The 20233-nt window shown below is 38.3% G+C and overlaps 1 protein-coding gene across 1 annotated transcript in view; it reads left to right on the top strand.

Moving 5' to 3' along the window:
* The window catches only part of gpc6b (glypican 6b), an 83973-nt gene that overhangs the window by 48463 nt on the left and 15277 nt on the right, over nt 1-20233 (top strand). The window contains exons 5-6 of the mRNA XM_035676042.1: nt 8345-8475; nt 9151-9294. Coding sequence (XP_035531935.1) covers nt 8345-8475; nt 9151-9294 — 275 coding nt within the window. The remainder of the gene's footprint in view (nt 1-8344; nt 8476-9150; nt 9295-20233) is intronic.

The following is a 20233-nucleotide window of genomic DNA, read 5'->3' as shown; positions in this document are numbered from 1 at the left end:
TCATCCCCTCTCTCTTTCCTGTCACTCTTAAGCTGTCACTATCAATTAAAGGCAATAACCCCTCCCCCCACTGACAAACTGACACTTTACGACATGGCCCAGGTGGCCTATCTGACTGATGAATTCCTTGTCAGCATATTGTCAGTATGTGGTCTCTGATCACCCTCATTGATGAGAGCTCTTTAGAGGCAAACATCTTAAACGACCAAAGAACTGTGTTGTGGGATTAGACTAACATCTGGTGATGCTGCCCACCCACTGTTTGAACCCCTTGAATTGAAAGGGCAGGTGGTGGAGCAGGTGGGGGCCTTCAGACACCAGGGCACTGAAATAGACAGAACCATGTCCCTGTGTAGAAGTGACATTGGGTACAAGAAGGCCCTATTGAGGGAAGTTTTTATGTTATGAAGGACATTTTAACAGCTGTCTCCAAATCACTCAATGAATCAGTCATAAGTGAAATCAGAGAGTTTGAACTCTCACAAGCAGCAAAATGCAGCCACATTATATATATTTAAAAATAAAAATAAATATATATATTATATTATTAGTTGGCATTTAAGTTCCCCAAACTTTCAACACCCACAGATAAAGGACTGCAGTTTAATTGAACATGTAGATTTCTTACAATTGGTCATCATTGTGTTCACCTTGTGGGGTAATGTCAAAAGAAAATTAGTGTCAAGTAAAACCAGCTGCATCTTTTCTTTCTGTGTGAGGTCTGAATTTCCATCCAGAGGATAGATGCTTTTGAACAGCAGTAACTTAGAACAGCGGTGCCTAAAAGCCATTTTAACTACACCTTTAGAGTTAAATGGATTTATAATGGTTGTTTGCACTGTCTAATCTTTGTGGCTTGTTTCACCACCCATGGGCAGAAAATACAGAACTGCACTGCAAAACATCTCCCTCTATAAACTAGCTGAATTTGATAGTATCAAACACAAAATCTAATTTATAAAATCTTGATATATTAAAACTTTAAAAATTGCAAAGGTTTTTGAATAGATAATGGTTCTTGTTCAGCACAATTTAGGATATAAAACCTTGAAATTATAAATGAATTCTTCCTAAAACCTAATAAAAATAAGTCTTGAGTAATTTCTCACAAGTCAGGAGTGAGAAAAATAAGGCTTACTAAAAAATGCTGTAGAAGTTAGTGCCATTTTTCTTAAAGTGGCTGTAAACAGAGTACCCTGGTAGCTCACATAGTAGAGTGCATGCACCATTAAAGGCTGAGTCCTTACTGCAGTGGCCAGGGCCCTTGCATGTCATCTCCTCTTTCTCCCCCTTCCTCATCTCTCCTCAGCTGTTTCTATCCAATAAAGGTTAAAAAAAAAATCCTTCAGAAATTTGGCTATAAACGATATTTGTATAATAGCAATCATTGCAAGCCCAGACCCCTTTCATATTAACATTCGATTCAAATGATAATATGAAAGGAGTCGCTTGTAATGATAAACCTACAGAGAATAATCACCTGATTCTACCTCTCCCCTCGGCTTTACAGGGATTTATAGTGGGTTTCAGCACATTGTTTAGCTTTAAAAGCTTTAAAAACCCACTGTACACTAACTGCACAGCAACAACAACCAACAACCTGGTGAACCTAGCTTTTAGCAGCTAAGGAATGTCATATTTCCATCAGGAGACATAAAAAGAGCTAAAAGGAGAGTGAATATTGAACTTACATTCACCAGGTGGACAGAAACATGACTCCACATGAATATTAATGTTGCTTCATAGCTGCTGCATGTGTAAATTAACTTAAAAAGTGATAATATGTCAATGTTCTGTTCGCAACTTGTTTCTGCTGCCCTCAAGAAGCCGACAATATATGTCCAGTCTAATACTAGTGCTGCAGTCTGCATTATGATTCTTCTTGTTCATACTGACCATGAAGTGATTCCTTACAAAAACAATTACACAATAAAGTTCATACTTTAAGATCTTCCTACTTACTTGGTACTTAGCTTCTGCAGTGGAGACTGTGCCTCAAAGCAGTTCAACCTGTTGGTTGAAAAACTTGCAATGTTGTTCTTTTGCTGCCTAGTTTGATCTGATTCTTGGAATAAACAACACCATCTAGTTTTCCTCATAGATGTTTGGGATTTTAGTGAGCAAACTGCAGAACTGAAAATGGAGGGCTGAAGAAATTACAGTATATACCTTCCACACACAGGAGTTATTTCTATAGACCAAGCCTGTACCATCCTTTTTACGTCATTTGTCTACAGAAGTCAAACAAATATTGTAGAACATATTGCGCTCCTTCATAAGCCAGTGCCGGGTGAACATTGTTCTCTCACTCTGTTTTATGTGCAAAGGCATCTGTAGCGAAAACATTAATTTCCATTTTGTTTTATAGTTCTTTGCTTTCCTAATCACTCACAGCTACACAAAGATGTGGTTGAGTGGATCTAATTACATATTCACTTGCCACCTGTGCAATTACAAATCTGCAGAAAGAGAGAAATTTTGTGAAGAGAGAGAAAATTATTCTCTCTGGTGTATTTATGAGCAGCGAGGCCTATCATTGTCTTTGCTCTGAGCTGCTCCGTTGTCTTTCCTGTTGAGCTTGTCCAGAACATGTTGCTTTTACAAAGTGCAAGCGAGGAGGCTGACTGGGGAAAGGGCTTCTTCAACATATTTGTGGGCAAAATAGTTGAAACACTCCTGTCAGCATCCATAGACAGAAATTCCATGACATCTCCAACCCCATTAGTAACACGATCTGCTCGTGAATGCCTCATTATTGGATTGGTTTCATTAGCAGTGAGTACAGTATCGGCACTGCTCCAGCTATGGCTTTCACGTTAGTAGCCTTGCATACTGTTCAGTGTGCTGTTATCAGTCCATGGCATATCTGTAGAGTAATAATGGAAAAAGAATTATGATGAGTGTGTCATGCTTTATTTAAACGAGACTAAGAGTCTACAGTGATAGAGTCAGCTCTTTGAACTTTTACTTACTGTACTGAGCTAAATGCTAACATTGCCATACTAACATGCTTGCAATGACAATTCTAACATGCTGAGGTTTAACAGATAATTTAGACTCTTAGCATGCTAACATTTTCTAATTAGCACTAAACACAGTTCAGAATAGCTCAGGCTGATGAAATGTCTTGCAGCTATTTAGGCATAAACCAAAGTATTGAAACAACATAAACTTTGACCTGATGATGGCAATAGATGAAAATGTGTCTGTAGAACATTTCATGACAATCCGTCTGAGATAGTTAGTGGTTGACTGAATGACAGACCCGTATTGCTATCTCTAAGCTGTTATGGTAAAAACACTAAAATTGCCTCAATAGACTGCATCTTCAGCAATAAGCTCCATTCTCAGGGTTCCTATAGGCAGCATCTCTCCTCTCTCGCCATTTTCCAACAAACAGGCTCTTTGTTGTTATATGGTACAACAGAGCAGGATGTGTTTAATGGGAATCTGTTAGTTCAATATTGTTAGATTTTTAGGGTAAGGGTATTTCCACAGCAGAGCAGAGGAGCTCTGTCAGGAAGCTTGAACCTTCCCTGAAATCACCCATTAGTATGTGGGGTGCCATTTTGAAGCCTTGAGTTTGACATTACGGCCATTGGTGTTTTTTGCAACCAGCAGCTGTGACATACTGCGAGTTGGACTGTGCTTGGTTTCAAACTCGTCTGTATGTAGCAGGAAACAGCGGTGGCTCTCCAGGTCACACACTTTCTCATATTACAGATAAACAGTATACTAAAATATGTTTCTGAAAGAATTTGAATAGAGAAACATTCAATGCTGTAACATAATCTTGATCAAATATGAAATTTGATCAGCACTGCCTAGTTTGACAGTTTGAGCTGAATGTTATGCGGTGTGCTGGACAGACTCACTGAGAATGAGTCAGTCACAAGGTAGACATGTCATGAAGCATACCCTGCTCAAGAGCCTTGGTCCTATGTGCTATGTACTGTGTGTGTTGTGTGTCTTGATGCATCAAGGTAACTACTACTAAAGCTGTCTGCCCAAACGCTACTCACCAAGCTCTGTTCTTTGTTTCTTTGCATTGCCTTAATTTTGCTTCCCACTGACAACATCCACCACACATTAACCATTGTACTCATGCACTCTCTCAGACCGCTGATCCTGACTTCCACACCTAATTGTTATTGTTATTATTATTATTATTTTTAAATTCTTTAATAAATTTCAGTTTTTTAGCAATAGGTTCAGCGTGCATCTCACTCCTCAGTAGTTGCTTTGCATGCAGGACTGCAGATCTACTGTATATCACATTGTCTCCCAGACTTTAAGCTCCACAACTTATAGAAAAAAAAACTCTTCTTGTTGTGTGCTGTTGACACGCTCTTTGTAATCCTTGTATCAGCAGAGGATACTTTTGATGTACAGTATGTTGACCTTTTCACTGTCCTTAGCAAGTCACTAGAGGTTGACAAGAAAGATGAGCATCTGTGACAGCTATGGAGAAATTCAGTTTGTATGAGGTTTTCATAAAAAAGGAAATTGTCATTTTGAAAAAGCTTTTAAGGTTTTGTAGGAAAATGAAATTCTTGATGGCCTGGTTGTATCGTCCCTATTTTATTACCGTTAATACTTTAAAAGTGAAAACTTTAAAAAAAAAAAAACAGTATGTGGAAATGTGCCTTGTATGTGTACACATATATGTGTGTGTGTGTGTGTGTGTGTCTGTCTGTCTGTCTCTGTACAGAGTACAGTACGTGTATGTTCAAGGACTTTTTTGATCAGGACCAAGGAACAACATGCATTTTTTCTTTTCCATTTTTATACCGTTTCATATAGCACCATTAGTTGCTTGACTGAACCACAGATGAGCTATGCTTTACAGAATCCAAATTACACTAGAGCCATTTTTCATTCGGTGAAGCTCTTCCCAGGCAAAGGGCCATAGATGGGCCTGTTCACTTTCCTTATTTGTCCTTGTCTGCTGGAGGTTGCCGCTGGCTGACATAGCCTGAATTTAAGTGGACATCAATCTCGATAAAGAGGCAGAGCCCGGAGTAATATTACCTCCTCAGATTTTTTTTAGCTGTTTAGCAAGACAGCGCAAATAAGCATGTTTCACATCACAAACCGAAACATTAACCTCCAATATGAAACTAAATATTTGAATCACACTGTCGTTTCACGGCATGGTGTTTTAGTTTTAGTTTCACATGTCTATATCCAGTGAGGCACAGCCTCAGTTGTTGTTTATAAAACCTCTCTGCTCAGAACAGGACAAGATGCGTCTATTTGCATGGCTGTGTTGTGATGATAAAAAGATTTCCTCCGGCTGGCCAGTGGCCTATCTCGCTGCTGCAAAAGTGATGCAGGGAAACTTTGGCTCAGAGTGGCAGCCATGCCACAGCGGACTGGACTTCATGCACTTCTCATAAATGAGAGTCATTAATTCTCCATGTAGGTAGAGTTTTTCCACGTGCAGTGCAGGAGCCCCTCTTCCTCTGGGACAAAGCCGTACCCTGGCCTGACTCAACCCAATCAGCACCACTTCACGTTTTCCTCTATTCTGTCTCCATTCTTTCTCTCTCTCTCTCTCTTTCTCTCTCTCCCTCTCTTCTGTCTGCTCTTCCTCAGTTATATATGAAGACAAAGATCCCAGCTCCTTCTGTTTGTCGAGCCCATCTGATAAGTTGCAGATAAGTCACCACTGTTGGGAAAGATTGCCATCAACTCTGATGCTAGAGGCACTCTTCTTTTCTCCTATTATGAAATATGAGTTGTTCCCAGTTGGCTCCCTTGACCTAAATTTTCAGTATTTGCTTTTTTTTCAAGCTTGCAAGCTTTCAATTTAGATATGGTGTGTGTGTTTGTCATAAAGTAAGCAGACATACCTGAGGCAGTTAAATGAATTTATATCATAAACAGATTAAACAGCAATCTGTATGGCACTGCCAAATTCAAATTATTATTCAAAAAAGAAAGTAATTCTGTCTTAATTGCAGTTTATTATCAAGACATACATTGTAGCAACCGATCAGCATCAAAGCTAAGTAGCAAATCTTTTTTTGTTTTTCGATTGTTGCAGGTGTCATCTACTCATGGACCATATGGTTTCACAGTGGTGCGATTAAAGTGCTACTGCAGAAAACCATTTGCCACTGATATAGCCTGTATATTAAAATCTCAGTGAGCATCACAGGCTATTTGCAATCCACAGTGTAAACAAACAGAAGAGCTCTTCAAAGGCTCAGACCTCGACATAATTGGAAAGGAAAGCTGAGCTAATGTTTCTTAGCTCTTTTCCTCTGCCATTAGTGATCTCAGGTCCCAGAAGAATGGATAGCTGGACAGGTCTGCTATCAAAGAAATGGACTATAATTAAAATTTTTTCTTTTCACATACAGTATCTGTCTCCTATTTTCCCTTACAGAGTATTTTGTTATCAATTAAGGCCCAGTGTTTTCATATATATGATTTTTACACTGTTTCAGTCACTGCTGTTTGATCTATTCTCTGGAATATTATCTGCCTTCACAGTTTTGGAATACATTATCTTGTGATGGGTGAGGTGGTGGGAGCAATAAGCCAAAAGAAATATATAAAATATTTTTCAAAAAAACAACACGCTGCTCACTGCATTTTAATGCAGATTAAATAAGGCAGTCACGAGCATGAAAACATCCATTGTTTTTAGTCTCCAAATGACAGGATGACCTTATTTAGTAAGGAGGTAATTGAAGAGTCATTATGACAGCCTGCTGGTGAGGTCTTGTCCTGGGAGGTCTGTGGCAGGAGAAACCTCTCCTGACAGACTGCCTAAGTACTGTCTCCAGATCTGGGATTTACTCAGTTATGAGTTAGTGGTTTGGTGATGTCCAACTCCCTGTGGCACGCCATTCAAATGCAGAGCTGCCATTACAGAGACACATTAGGGCTGAGAGCACTTAAGCATCGTTTCATGGCAATATCAATTAACTCACTTATTCTCTTAAAGACAACAGCTGTTGCCTAACCATCGGCACCACCACAATATTAAATATTTTGAATGCACCATCTTTTTATAAAACGATCAGAGGTGTTAATTGAACTTGATGAAGACAAATGGACTGTGGAGGTGGTAATAGCAAGTGTCTTGTGTTCAACAAGGCCTTCTGGCTTGCGTCCACACAAGGATATTAATGAGCTCTGACCTTATGTATTCATTTCCTGAAGCGGATGTAAATAAATGCTTGGCTTTCAAAAGTTCTATTAAATCAATGAGTCATCAGCGCTTTTTGTTGCATGCAGCATAACCAAATTTTGTTGACTTGATTGAGTTGATCTACATACAAATTTAATTTGCCCCAAGAAGCATCCATGCTTCATAAGTGTGTGTTGGTGGACTGTGAGGAGAAGGCAGAGGTAATTGACAATACTGTGCAGTAATCAGAAGGCAAGACACAATAGTTTGCTGGTTGAAACTATGACCTTTGGTAAAACGTTGCATAAGAAGCTAACAATTATTTTCATTATTTGTTTGTTTTAATGTATGTAATGTACAAAATCATTTAAATGACAGAAAAAAGTGAAAAATTACCATAACAATTTCCCATTTCCCAGAGCCCAAAGTGACATCTTCTAGTTTTCAGATTACAGCAAATGAGAACCAGAAACCAATTTTGATCAATCAAATTGTTTTAGTATTAATTGAGTAGGTACCATTTTTAGTATTTAACAAGATTTAAATAAATAGAGGTCTGCAGTATAGCAATACGTTCTTTCTTTGGTTGTCTGTGGCATCCACTTTTATTTGCTTCTTTTTATTGATTTATTCTTAACTTTCTGTGCAAGCTGACAGAGCCTGGTGCTCTGCAGCTTAAGAAAACACAAGCAACAAGAGAAAACAGAAACAAATAAGTAAAACATTCACCAATTTGACAACATATGCATTACATTTTGGAACGCACTTCAAATACAGAGAACACACATAAAAAATGCAATTATACAAAACACTAGCAGTACAAGAAGAAAATACAAGCAAATATAGGAACACTGCAAATGTACACGACTGCAATGAGTAGCAACACAATAAAAATGTTTCCAAGGACATGAGTGTAACCTTTGGATCCTGCCACACATGACAGTAATGTGTCACTAAGCATGTATTTTAGTGACATAATGTATCTTTATTAAAATCCTTACTGAACATAAAGACGTTCAGGTACTTTCCGATGCAGTCATTTTTTCAGGTGAGATTAAAATCACTGCATGGAGTGCTTAAAAAACAAGGGTATTTTTGTATGTTAGCACATGACCATTTAGATGCCAGTGAAAATATTTTTTTCAACTGAATCTGCTCTCCTCCTCCCAATACCCCACCTTTTTTCCTCTGTTATGACAGATGCCATGCTGCTGGTGGCACAGAGGCTGGAGGGACCTTTCAACATTGAATCTGTCATGGAGCCCATTGATGTCAAGATTTCCGAGGCCATCATGAATATGCAAGATAACAGTGCCCAGGTCTCCTACAGGGTATGTCAATTAGGTTTATTCCCCAGAGAACAAAAGAAACACCACAGACAGGTTGTTAAAGTTAAACTTTTTTTTTTTACAAACTGAAGATAAACTTAACAGGGGAGCTTGCTTTAAGTAATACTGGGCTGTGTCTAAGGTGTGTAATACAACACGTTCTAATTATGTCCAAGTTTAGGTCTTGTATTTGAATTATATGTTTCAATTTGGTCAGATAATCTTAGTTCAACTAACAGTAGTTAATGTGTTTCCTGTCTTTTACTGCATTTTTCTTTCCCCACAAAATTGGAGTCAGAAAGAAAAAAAAATGTAGGTGGTTGTGAAGAATTTTTTCTGCCTACACACTTTTGGATGCCAGTTCTCATTCAAAGCTAAATGCACTGGTTGGCTTTCCCATGCAGCAGATGCAGTTTTGTTTATGGTTTAAGTATATGTGGTAGTTTCCCAAAAGCCCGTAAAAACGTAACTCTGTCATCTTAAATAGCATCGGTCACAGCTCCTAGTTGAATCACCTATCAACGTGGTTACCTCAACTTGACGAAGGGCACTGTCACGCTGGTAATGTGGGATGAATGCTTCACAAAACCTTAACAAAACAGTATGTTTTCCTTATTTTCTGCATCCAAAGTAATTTCTACCCCTGACAATTGGGTGCCCATGTTTATGTAATTGCAGGTTTTTCAAGGTTGTGGCCAGCCAAAACCCGCAGGAATGACTAGGTCTGCCCGTGGTGTTTCGGATGTGTTCAACGCTCGCTTCAGGCCGTACAGCCCAGAGGAGCGGCCTACCACTGCAGCTGGCACAAGCCTAGACAGACTGGTAAGGAGACAGAGCCAGTGCTGCTGTTTTCAGGCGAGACACTGCTTCAGTGTAAACATCATTTGTCTTTCTGACTTGACACTGTTGATTAAAGCTGGTGATTTGCCATCGTAAGCCCCTAGAGCCGGAAATTAATTCTTTGTACTTGTCCTCCATTCAGGCCCCTTTATCGATTTGTGTTTGTTAACGAATCAACAGCTTTACCCCAAGAGGGCAGTGGAAGGTGTGGTGCACTGCGTTCGGTGCCCTTCTCATCTCTGTGTGCTTGGTAAACAGAAAAGAAAGGGATGAAAGAATTGATGGATAGATTTTGTGAGGCTGACCATATCAATTGTTGGCTGTAAAGCACACCTTTATTTTCTATCAGATTAGCTGTATGTTTGTCGGACTGATTCTTGATACATGGATTTCCATCTCAAACAACCTTGAAACCTAAAATGCTGCATCAGGGTAAAGGTTAACACGGAGCTGACAGACCAATTCAGCTGAGAGACAGTTCTCATCATGGATTACCTTTGCAGCCACAGTGCCCTTCCTTTCTCCCCTCTAGCCCTTTTCAGTGTGAATCTTTTCAAATCAGTTATGCCGCTGTTTAGCTATTTCAGTCAGAAAGCAAAAATATATTTTGTGCGTTATTGACCCTTGAAAAGTACGAAAGTTATTAAATCTTTTTAGTGGAACGGCAGCCTCACCCACAGTGTTTAAAACATGTTAAATCAAGTGCTTTGTGTTGGGTTAATAATAGGTTATTTACTTAATGAATACATAATTTGAAAAACAGCAGTTGCTTGCCATCTGGATCTTGGAATCCCACAACAATAACTGACTTATTTGTTGTATTCAATACTAATTATGTTTTTGCGCAATCTAATTAATTCTGCACACATTTTTGATGTCTTATATGCAGCAGTTGCCTTTTTAGCTTTCTGTGTCCATCAACGATTTCTTCCACCTACACTGAATTAATTAAGACTTTCTGTTTCCCTGCCTTTATGCTGCAAACCAGAGGATTGTTTGGAATGCGATGCAACACAGTGTAAGGTTCAAAATTTTATCCTCATTTCAGTTGTTTTTGCCGGGTCTATTGTCTGTGACTGTTTTATGCATTGTGACTGCAAGCAAAAATGATGTTTTTAATATTGTGTGGTTGTGGGATGCATAGGATTGCCTTAAAATCATTAGAGATTTACAGTAAACTAGCATTGTGACCTGTAAATCCCAGTGGTATGCAGCACTTGGTGTGCTAAGTCTCAGCCATAGTGTCATTTTCATCTCACATGGGAGTCGGTGTCACCTGCTCTCATTGAATTTGCTACGACGGAGCATTTTGTCTTTGATTTAATAAGGGTTCTAATGCAGGAGCTCTTTAGGCCTCGATAATGGCCGCTGTGGTGTATTATGGCATCAAAGTGTCTGCTATTAAATACAGTATTTTACAGTCAAGTTTCTAACACCACAGGGATTGCTGAACACATGCCATGGTGTCCTCTAGCTAGTCAGGATGCCTCTCTGGAGATCCAACATGAACCTTCGTCAACCACCATATCTATTCTAGACACATCCCAGTCCAGGACCCTTATTGCCAAAGCTAATAGAGTCAACGCCTTGAGGAAGCCAACCAATCAGTAGGTGACCTGCTCCGTCAGAGCTGGCAGAGGGGAGAGCTGTGAAGAGTTGGTGGGAGAGTGTTGCAACCAGCATCTGCGCTAGCTGTACAGTGAAGTGGGGGCTCCAGACTGCTCATGAATAACTGGGCAATTAGCCTGCTTGGAGAATCTCACAAGATGGAGCTCAGTGACAGGAGCTTATTTTTGACATACGATAACTAGACTAGTGTACCTGAGCAGAAAATTCTATTATCAACATCCGTGTGCTAGAGGAGTCCATGCTGATCATAGTGGCCATAGAAGGCTGTGAATCGTGACATTTCTCTAATGTGCTGTAATAAGGGCTGCTTGGTTCATGGAAAGAAAGAGAAAATGCTTGGTCTGTCTTTTGGCAAATCAAAACTCTTCTTTCCATAGATTTAGGAATCTTAGTAAGTGTTTGAATGTTTTTGGAATATTACATGTCAGAGAAATTACTAACATGCATGCTTATTAAGCTGTATTGAATCCGAGCCTAATACATTTATCCTCCTTTAACTGATTTTTGTTTGGCTACTTAAGGTAACCAAAACTATCTGTAAACTCAGCACTAACATTTTAAGTAATATGGCAAACTTCTTAGCAAAAAGTTTCCGAAGATACACAGCAATATTAGCCTTCATTCGGAGTTATTGTTCAGGTAACTTAACAAATAATCACTCCACTTTAGCTCTGTTTTAATTCCTGTGGGAAATATCTGGCTCTTTAGCCACTGAACTGTGTATGCCTGCTGTTTGGTTCTGAGCAGGTTGTGTATAGTGGGATTTTAGAGCTGTTTCACTGAAAACCGATGCCTGCTGCGTCTGCAAAAGTAGCAGGCCTTAAAACCAAAACAACAAGGACCCCTCTCACATACAAGTATACACACACACACACACACACAAACACACACACAAACATCTGAAAGGCACTGTGGAAAGAATACTGAGACTATAAAGTCCGACTTCTCGATAGCAATATAAAGTCTAACTATTAATATAATATAATAACTTCAATATTGTAAAAATAAATATAAAACAGCCAGCAACAGCTGTGTTGTTGTTGTTTTTGGTGACAAGTTTGTACTCCCTGTGGAGTGAAAGTGTTAAATAAAAACTGAAACAACAGCAAAAAAAAAGAAGCTAAATCAGTGCAGCATCTGTAAATGTGGGAAGCTTAACCTCATTGAGCTAAGGCTACGTGATGAAATAATTAGCTCTGGGGCATCTTGGTGGTTGAGTGGTTAAGATGCAACCACAACGTTCTGGGTTTGATTCAAGTTGTGAACCTTTTTGTTGCATGTTATCACCCCCTCTCATTAACTCTGCTGTCTTCCTTTCTATTCTCTTGTAATATCAAACAAAGGCAAAATTGCCATAAAAAGCTGTGTAAAAAGGAGATAAAATAGTTGCTTATGTATAGCTTAGAAATTTAATATTGATGCTTGTAGAAGCATCAGTATTAAATTGAGTTTTATGGCCAGTTAAAAAACGCTTTGTAGCTGCTTTGAAGGTTTAACTTAAACAATTATGTTGCACCTTTGCTACTGAAAACAAGTTTAAAAGAAACAAGTTAGTGTGTTATATGAGTACTATAACACCAGCATTAAACTGTTATCTCATAAATGAAAACTGACTACAGTATATGCTGAGTGCTTATGTAGAACAGGTTTTTATTCAGTAAATAAATCAGCCACTGTGGTAGAGTATTAGTCAGCACTAAGTATTCTCTTCTAAAGATGGTAAAAGTTACATTCAGTAATACCCTTCATCATTGTGATGAGTCATTTTGTGGAAATATTGAACTACTTCAAGGGTGGCATGGGGTTTGTTCAGCTAACATAGAATTATGTTGGTTGAGGTCATATCTTACCACACATCTGCTGTGAACTCACTCCTGCAGCTTACCTGAAAATATAAGCCTCACATTTACAATATACATTTCTAACTTGTGGAAAGTTCGATGTATTTCTATAAAGGTCCTGTAGTTGACATCACAGCCACTAACAGCTACCATAGTGGCAGGCAGAAAAGTTGCTATTCTCGGTCTTGCAGCATAGATGCATCAACACAGACTGCTGACACATGAGATAATCTTACTAAAGGAATTTCGAATTGGAAGAAGTACCTTTGCAATAATCAGTTGAAAATAATGGCTTGTCAATCAAAAGTTAACTGCAGACATTCTTTAAGAGAGAAAACTGCATTTGGATTTTTTTACAGAAGGTGTAGTACAGTGTGTCAGGAAACATGAGCTGCTGAACTAGATAGAATCAGTAAAGCCATGTTGGTCAAATGAAGCCTGTGTTTATATGGTCTCATTAACTAACTAGAACAATGAACTTAGTAGAGTGCAGGTCTTCACCAGACAACAGATGGTGAAGCACCTATCCCTGGACAGTCCTGCACTTTGTCTCCACAACGTAATTATAAAAAAATGTAGTATTATGCAAATGTAATTTCTAGGAGACAAGGTTGGTATGCAAGATTAGCCTCGGATGTACACAGACACACATGACCAAAGGCAACATCTTGTGTTACACCGAGATAACAAAGAGGTGTTTATGGTGTGGGCTCGTCAGTAGCTACTTGTTATAATTTATGATTTAAAGGTCCCCCATTCTCTATTTAGGAGAATCTATAATATTCATAGGTAGGTTTTCATTAATGTATAATCACTTGAAAAATAAGAATCCCTGTGTTTTCTTTACCTTAGAGCGGATCCTCTTCAATGGAGTTCATTATCTTGAACTGCCATGTTTTTACAGCAGCCCAGAACAGACAAACCAAACACTGGCTATAAATAGGGCCTTTTGCAAGTTTCTTCTACACACTTGGGAGGCAAGCAGTATTAATGTGGTATTCAACTTCACCATTAGATGCCACTAAATGATCCTTTATCATTGAATTATTTTCATTAGCTCGGCAGTGTCGGATGGATGGTTTACCTGCTTGCTAGTTGCAAACATTTCTTGTGTATTCAGTTCCTGTTTATTCAGTTAAAGGACACATGCTATTTTTTTTTTGGTTTGGTATATAATCAACTGAATAGTGGGAGTAGGCATCACATGTGTTTTCCCCTCCCTACCCATTGTATCCCTGTGGTACAGGTGGTCAGTGGGTGGCTTTTATGAAAAGCAATTTATTAGCCATTGTTATTCATAAACTTAGTTCTTGCTTCTTCCCCTAAATGTAGCAATGCAGCAGTACACCAAAGGCATGTTAGTAATTTCTTTTTAAAGGGTCTCAGCTATTGAACAAATATTTTGTTCAGTATCTGTGAAGACAGGTGTGTCAGTCTGCAATTGTTGTGTTGGGAAGGTTAGGCAACGGTTCTCTTTTCTTATTCAGCATGCAACAAAATACAGAATTTCAAATGTAAGCTGTTGCCAATAGCAGATCTTTGGAGGCTTGGTAAACCTGAGAAATATCCCAAAAATACGGCAAAGAATCATGACTTTTGTTTTACCTTTCTGTCAGTGGGTGTCTTAATTGAAACTGTTATTTTTCTCGCCTCTGTGCTGTACGCTAGGTGTAGATAAAAAATGTTAGTCTCGTTTAGCAGCTGCCTCCTGCTGTCATTAGTGTGGCAGCATTTATGTGCTTATATTGCAGCAGAGACATGGCTGGGTTCCCTGTGTGAGTACATCTTTGTTGTCCCACACACTGTCCTCCTTTACATTCTGGCACAGGATCATTACCCGTGACAGTGACACTGCTCAGCCTTGTGAAAGTTGACAATAGTTTAAAGTGTCCTTTGATAAGACCTTCTTGTCTGGATTTACCGCTAAGTTTGTGAGTCAAAGAATGTGTGAGGGATGGCAGGGAGTGCCGCCGTTCATTTCTTCTGTTGCCTATAGAGAAGCCTGGAGGAGCGGGCCCACCTCCAGCTCAATGAGCCATGACTGTTTAATTGCCTGACATTCTGTCAGAGCACACACCCTCAAAGCTCCGAGAGAAATGGAGATTTGAAAGTCCAAAGAGGGGATAAAGGCACAACAGACTGTCAGGCTCAGAGGCGCATTATAGATAAGAGGTGGAGCCTTTAATTTGACATTTGTTACAAGTTTGGTGCAGTTCAATTTAGTGTAGTTTTATTGGTCCTTTTTGTCTCCCTTGTGCAATACATGGTTCACATTTTATCAGCACGGTACTATAAACAATAACAGACAGCAAGACACAAACAAGACTAGATTGTAGAAAGAGCCTATAGGGAACAATATTTGTCAAAAATGAATCCTTTGATCATTTGACTTTCCATCTTGTCCATATAGTAAATTCAGTCCAGTATTGGACCCCCTTTTTATGTAACCCTCAGAAAACACGTCTTGAAAGTTAATCAGATGCATAAAATTTTTTTAACTGAATAAGTCATCACCAGCAAGTACAAGGCTAGGTACATGTTCTTCTCTGATTATTAATAAATGAGACCCAAGTCATGGCCAGCTCTATCATCCATGATGAATCCAGAAAACTCTCTTGACTGAATACAAGGCTTTTTTTGATTAATGTGTATGTCTAAGACTCATTTACGTTTTACAGAATTTTTCAGAAAATGCCTGGAATATCTGGAATTTATAAAAGTTTGAACAAGTACTCTTCATGAAATGCTCCCAGTAAGAGACAAGAGACAAAACAAGAACATAAAGTTGAGGGTCTGATTATTGATTAAGTTGCTTTTTGCAAATGTGTATTTTTGTTTTTCATAAAATCTGAGTTTTATCAAAATTGTTTAATTTTCTTACATTCAGTTTTCACTTGTTTCATCTTATTATATTCAGATTTTACATTTATGTTTTTCTGTGCTTGATAATTGTGACTGCACAGTCGATGGAAAAGCTATATTTGTAAACAAATTGCAGCTCCCTTTTCATCTGTTCAGATATAATTTACTCCTGCCATTCCCTTTTCTCGTCTCTCTGCCCATCTCACCCTGTCAGACGTTTTTTGTACTGCTGGATAAAGTAAACATTTTTGGAAACCCAAGTCAACAATCAACCGTGGCTATCCAGCATGCATTCAGGAATACACCCCAAGGTTAGTCTAAACCTACCACAGTAATTCCCAACTCCTGCGTGAAAACAGAAAAACACTGCACAAAATATTGTAGAAAATACTCTCCATGGAAACTGCTAGACACTCTTGAAAACATCCCAAGTGGTTTCCAACCTGAGGTCACAAAATAAGTATGAGGGGTCACATGAGGATAAACAAGATAAAGATAAGATTATGTGTTTATTTTTCTAGGTTTTGTCTAACCTTTGTTTTTTTCTCGCGAAATACTACATAGATTAAGTCAACAACAACCACCCCTTGGTTGAACTGCTCACATTTCTTTTTTAAATGGCACCTGCTGGAATGTGACTGGCCAGACGAGTCACAAATCATGCTTTTACGTCTTATGTCTTAAACTCAGATTTAAGATGAGCACATATAAATGAATGACAGCAGATGAATGCGAAAACAGCCTCTAGTGTCAAACTCTGCACATACAAACATCTGTGAGCAAAAAGTATTTTGGAGTGTAGTGGGACTTTACCCAAAGCCACCTTTCTTACTGTTACATTAGATCAAGAGCAGTTTGCTGAGCGTTATATCATTCAGCCAAAATCCAAATCGCGCCAGTGTGCATTTCAGTAGTTAGGAGACGTCCACAGTCACTCTTGTCCTCTTGGCTAGCCCTCTCTGTAAGAAAAGGTGGCAGCATGGTGGATCAATGTTTAGAATTGCTGGTTCACATCAAGAACGTTTTGCACTTGAATCTTGGTTTTTTAACATGTTTTCTTTTCTTTTTTTTTTCTCGAGGTACTCCTGCAACCATTTCGTGCAGATCAATAAACTGCTGTTAGGTGTGATTGTGTGATTCTCTGTATGTGTTTGTTAGCACAGTGAGAGACCAGTGATCTGATCAGGGTTTTTCCTTGCTTTAGCCAATACACGGGCCGCAGCCTTCCATGACTTTGATTAAGAGTACGAGTGAGAAGAGTGTGACCGAATTAATAAAAGGTGCAAAAATGCAGTTTTTTAGCTGGCCCCGAACAGTCTATGAAAGCTGCAAACTTCTTTTGTACCTATGGTGTGTGGTGGAAACTATGATATCACTTTCATTCTCTGCACATATTCATGTTAGGATAAATTATTCATTCATACACTTAGTCCATGGATAACTTGTATTAAGTAAAACTGAATATTCATTCACACAATCTTTTTTTCTTTTTTGTCTCTCATTCTTTGCCATGTTCGGTAGGAAACACTGACTATAAAACATCCGTGTGTGGTTTGTGAAGTCAGTTGTCAGGAAAAAAGGACAACCACTCCTTTCCCAAAATCTTGACCCTGGCATTATATTTGTTTCGGTCCAGGAACATGTCAAGCCACTGAAACATTCTTGTTTTGGATACAGCTTAATGGAAGTAAAGTGGGCCTGTCCACAGTTCCATTCTCTGAGTTGTTGTATCTACAGACTCTTGCCCAAGCCGTGCAATTATGTAGATTCCACAGATTCTAACTCTCTAAGACCACATTAAAATAAACAGTCTGGAAGTGCATATGTGGCATCATAGTTTAGAACATTGTTTGGCCCTACATTAAACAATTCCCTCTGTGAGGAGTGGCACTTAACTTAGCACTTACTTGGTGTAAATATTGAATTGCTGTAAAACCATAAACTGATAAATTCTAAATATACCTTTAAATGTAAATGGTCTCTTCAGTACCACCTGGAAACGGAGGTTTGATCTTACTAGATTTGTATGTTACCCAAAGAGTTTAATAATGTATTTTTTCAGAGAAATTAAAAAAAACAACATGAATTGAAAAGGTTAATTTGTGACCGTTTGTTGTCATTATAGAAGGTGAGTAACCTCTCTTATTTTTTAAATATGACCAGCTCCCTTTCAAGATAACCACCTGTGCAGTACACGCTAGTCATGCTTCTATAGTGGCCTTTGTGATGTATTTTAAACATGAAAGACCAAAACATAAACAACTTCATATCAATCAGAGCAGACATGCTGTCATGGCAAAATGTTCTCCGTCAAACAGCTGTGTTTATTGTTTATGAGGTTAGAGAGACAGTAACTTCCATTTCTGAGCATGATACTCTGGTCTGATATGAAAAACTGTGGCTTTACAGCACATGCAAATATTGTATTTTTCATAATAGGCAGTCACCTAAAGGCACATGTGCGTCTGCATTATTTGCGCCCACACAGCAGTGAAAGTAGCTTATTTTTTTCAAGCATTCACAAGCAGTGTCTCAAAAGAGCCAGCATGCAGAAGCACTATCTACTTACACCTACTGACTCATTGTCTATCACCCACAGATCTTTAAAGGGACACATTAGGCTAACTGCTCATCGACGGATAGGGAAACAGAAGGGGTTTGGGTGGAGTAAATGCAGGCTAGGGTTGAAATTGAGATACATGGGATTTCCCAAGATTGGGAAACCAAGATTTGTAGCATTTTGCACATTTTTATGCACATGGCACATAATGGTAAAGTTCAATAATTATTTCAATCTTCAACACAGTGACAGAATCAGTCAGGATCTAATGGTAATTCATGTTTTGTTATTCCCAGGTAAACAGTAAAATACATTTCGGTTTATTTTCTGCAGAAAAACGTCAAAGAAAGTCTCTTAAAACCATTTGATGTTGTACTACCACATAAACTAATGAACATGGAAGAAACACTTTTGAAAATTAAACTAAACATCTTTATACAACTAATTTTAAAGCTAGGCAAGAAATCCTGGAATAAGAGTGATATATTCCTGGGAAGTAATATTTAAAAAATTACAGTACATTTTTAGATAAGTTTGGACTCCCAGTCAGCCAGCCTTTTCTTGGCTGAATGTGTAGAGGTCTTTAAAGGAACTGCAGCTTAAAGTACGTCTGCCCCAGCTCCAGCAAGTAAACAGATCTTTAACTATTATGGACAGATTGGATTCTGGTCAGAGGAATTTGAAATATATTCTCTGAATTCTAATTATGCAAAGAGACAGTAGTAATGTGCAGTAGACCTTTAGGTCCCCACTCAGAGGAAGATCCTGCATTATTTATATCTGTTAATAAATGATCTGAATTCAGATTACTGTTTGGTCTGCCAGTCTGTGCATGTCAGTACAATACATTTACTCAAGTGCATTTAATGTCCCCATCCATTCAAAAATATGTTTTTCTTGTTGTTCCTACAGTCGGATGTTGGAGCTTCACAGTGCAGAATGATGTATGTGCAGATTTTGACACTAAAAGGATGTTTTCACATTCATCTGCTGAAAGTGGAGAGTTTCTCTGACCTACAACATGAATGAATGAATGCATCACAAATAGTTTAATTTCAATCCTGGTCCAGTTTGCAACTTATACAAGTGTGATGTAGAAACTTGAAGCCACCAGTGCATATCCACTGACAATGAACGTTTCAGTGAAGTAGGAGACTTGCATATTCATAGATTCTGGATTTTTTAATGAGTTAGAAGGAGTAGATGTCTTTTTAAGGATTTTAATGTAGAAATTGTACTTTTTTTTCCAACGAAACATTATTGCTCCAAGCACACTATATGTATATGTCCTACTACTGGAGGGGGATATTTAAGTAATTCAAGTATTTCCATTTTGTCCCTCTTTATACTTCAATTCCAGTTTTGTGTTTTAATAGTTACAAGTTAGAATAAGATTTTACATATGATGCTCTATGATAAATCTACCCACCACTATAAAGTAGTTAAAAGTTACTCTACCTTCATGAGCTAAAATGCTGCTTAAATGTCAATGTATCAGTAAAGACCACCCAAAAAAATTAGTGACAGAGGGTTTTCCTGCATATTGAGTACTTTTACTTATGTATATTTTGATACTATACTTTTACTTGTAATGGTATATTTGTTCATTGTAAAATTGCTACTTTTACTTTGCAAGATCTGAATACTTCATTCACAACTGACAAAACCGACATTAGGTGTTAATTCCTTAACGTTATCATATAATAAATACAATAGTGTTTTATTTTTCTTGCTGCCATTGTTAGACATTCAATGAATTCAATATCTGTAATGTAGAGGACATGATGAAGAGATGCACAGGAAAATATGCATGTCAAATTCAGATGTAAAGAAGTGCTAGCTGTTAATGGCTCAAAATTACAGCTCTCAAAAACAGCACGTTTCTTACAAAATGAAACACTGATGTGCACATGTACGTCATCGATTGGATCTCCAGACTGGAGAGCACTGAAAGGTGACACACCTCTCCTATCCTGTTAACTCAGTCAGTACTATTGTTGGCACCTATAACATATAACATAACACATTT

The sequence above is a fragment of the Morone saxatilis genome, unplaced genomic scaffold (genome assembly GCF_004916995.1).
Source record: "Morone saxatilis isolate NCDOM2014 unplaced genomic scaffold, NCSU_SB_2.0 Contig5, whole genome shotgun sequence".
Lineage (NCBI taxonomy): Eukaryota > Metazoa > Chordata > Actinopteri > Moronidae > Morone > Morone saxatilis.
The sequence above is the reverse complement of the archived record's forward strand: the minus strand, read 5'-3'. Positions and strand labels throughout refer to the sequence as shown.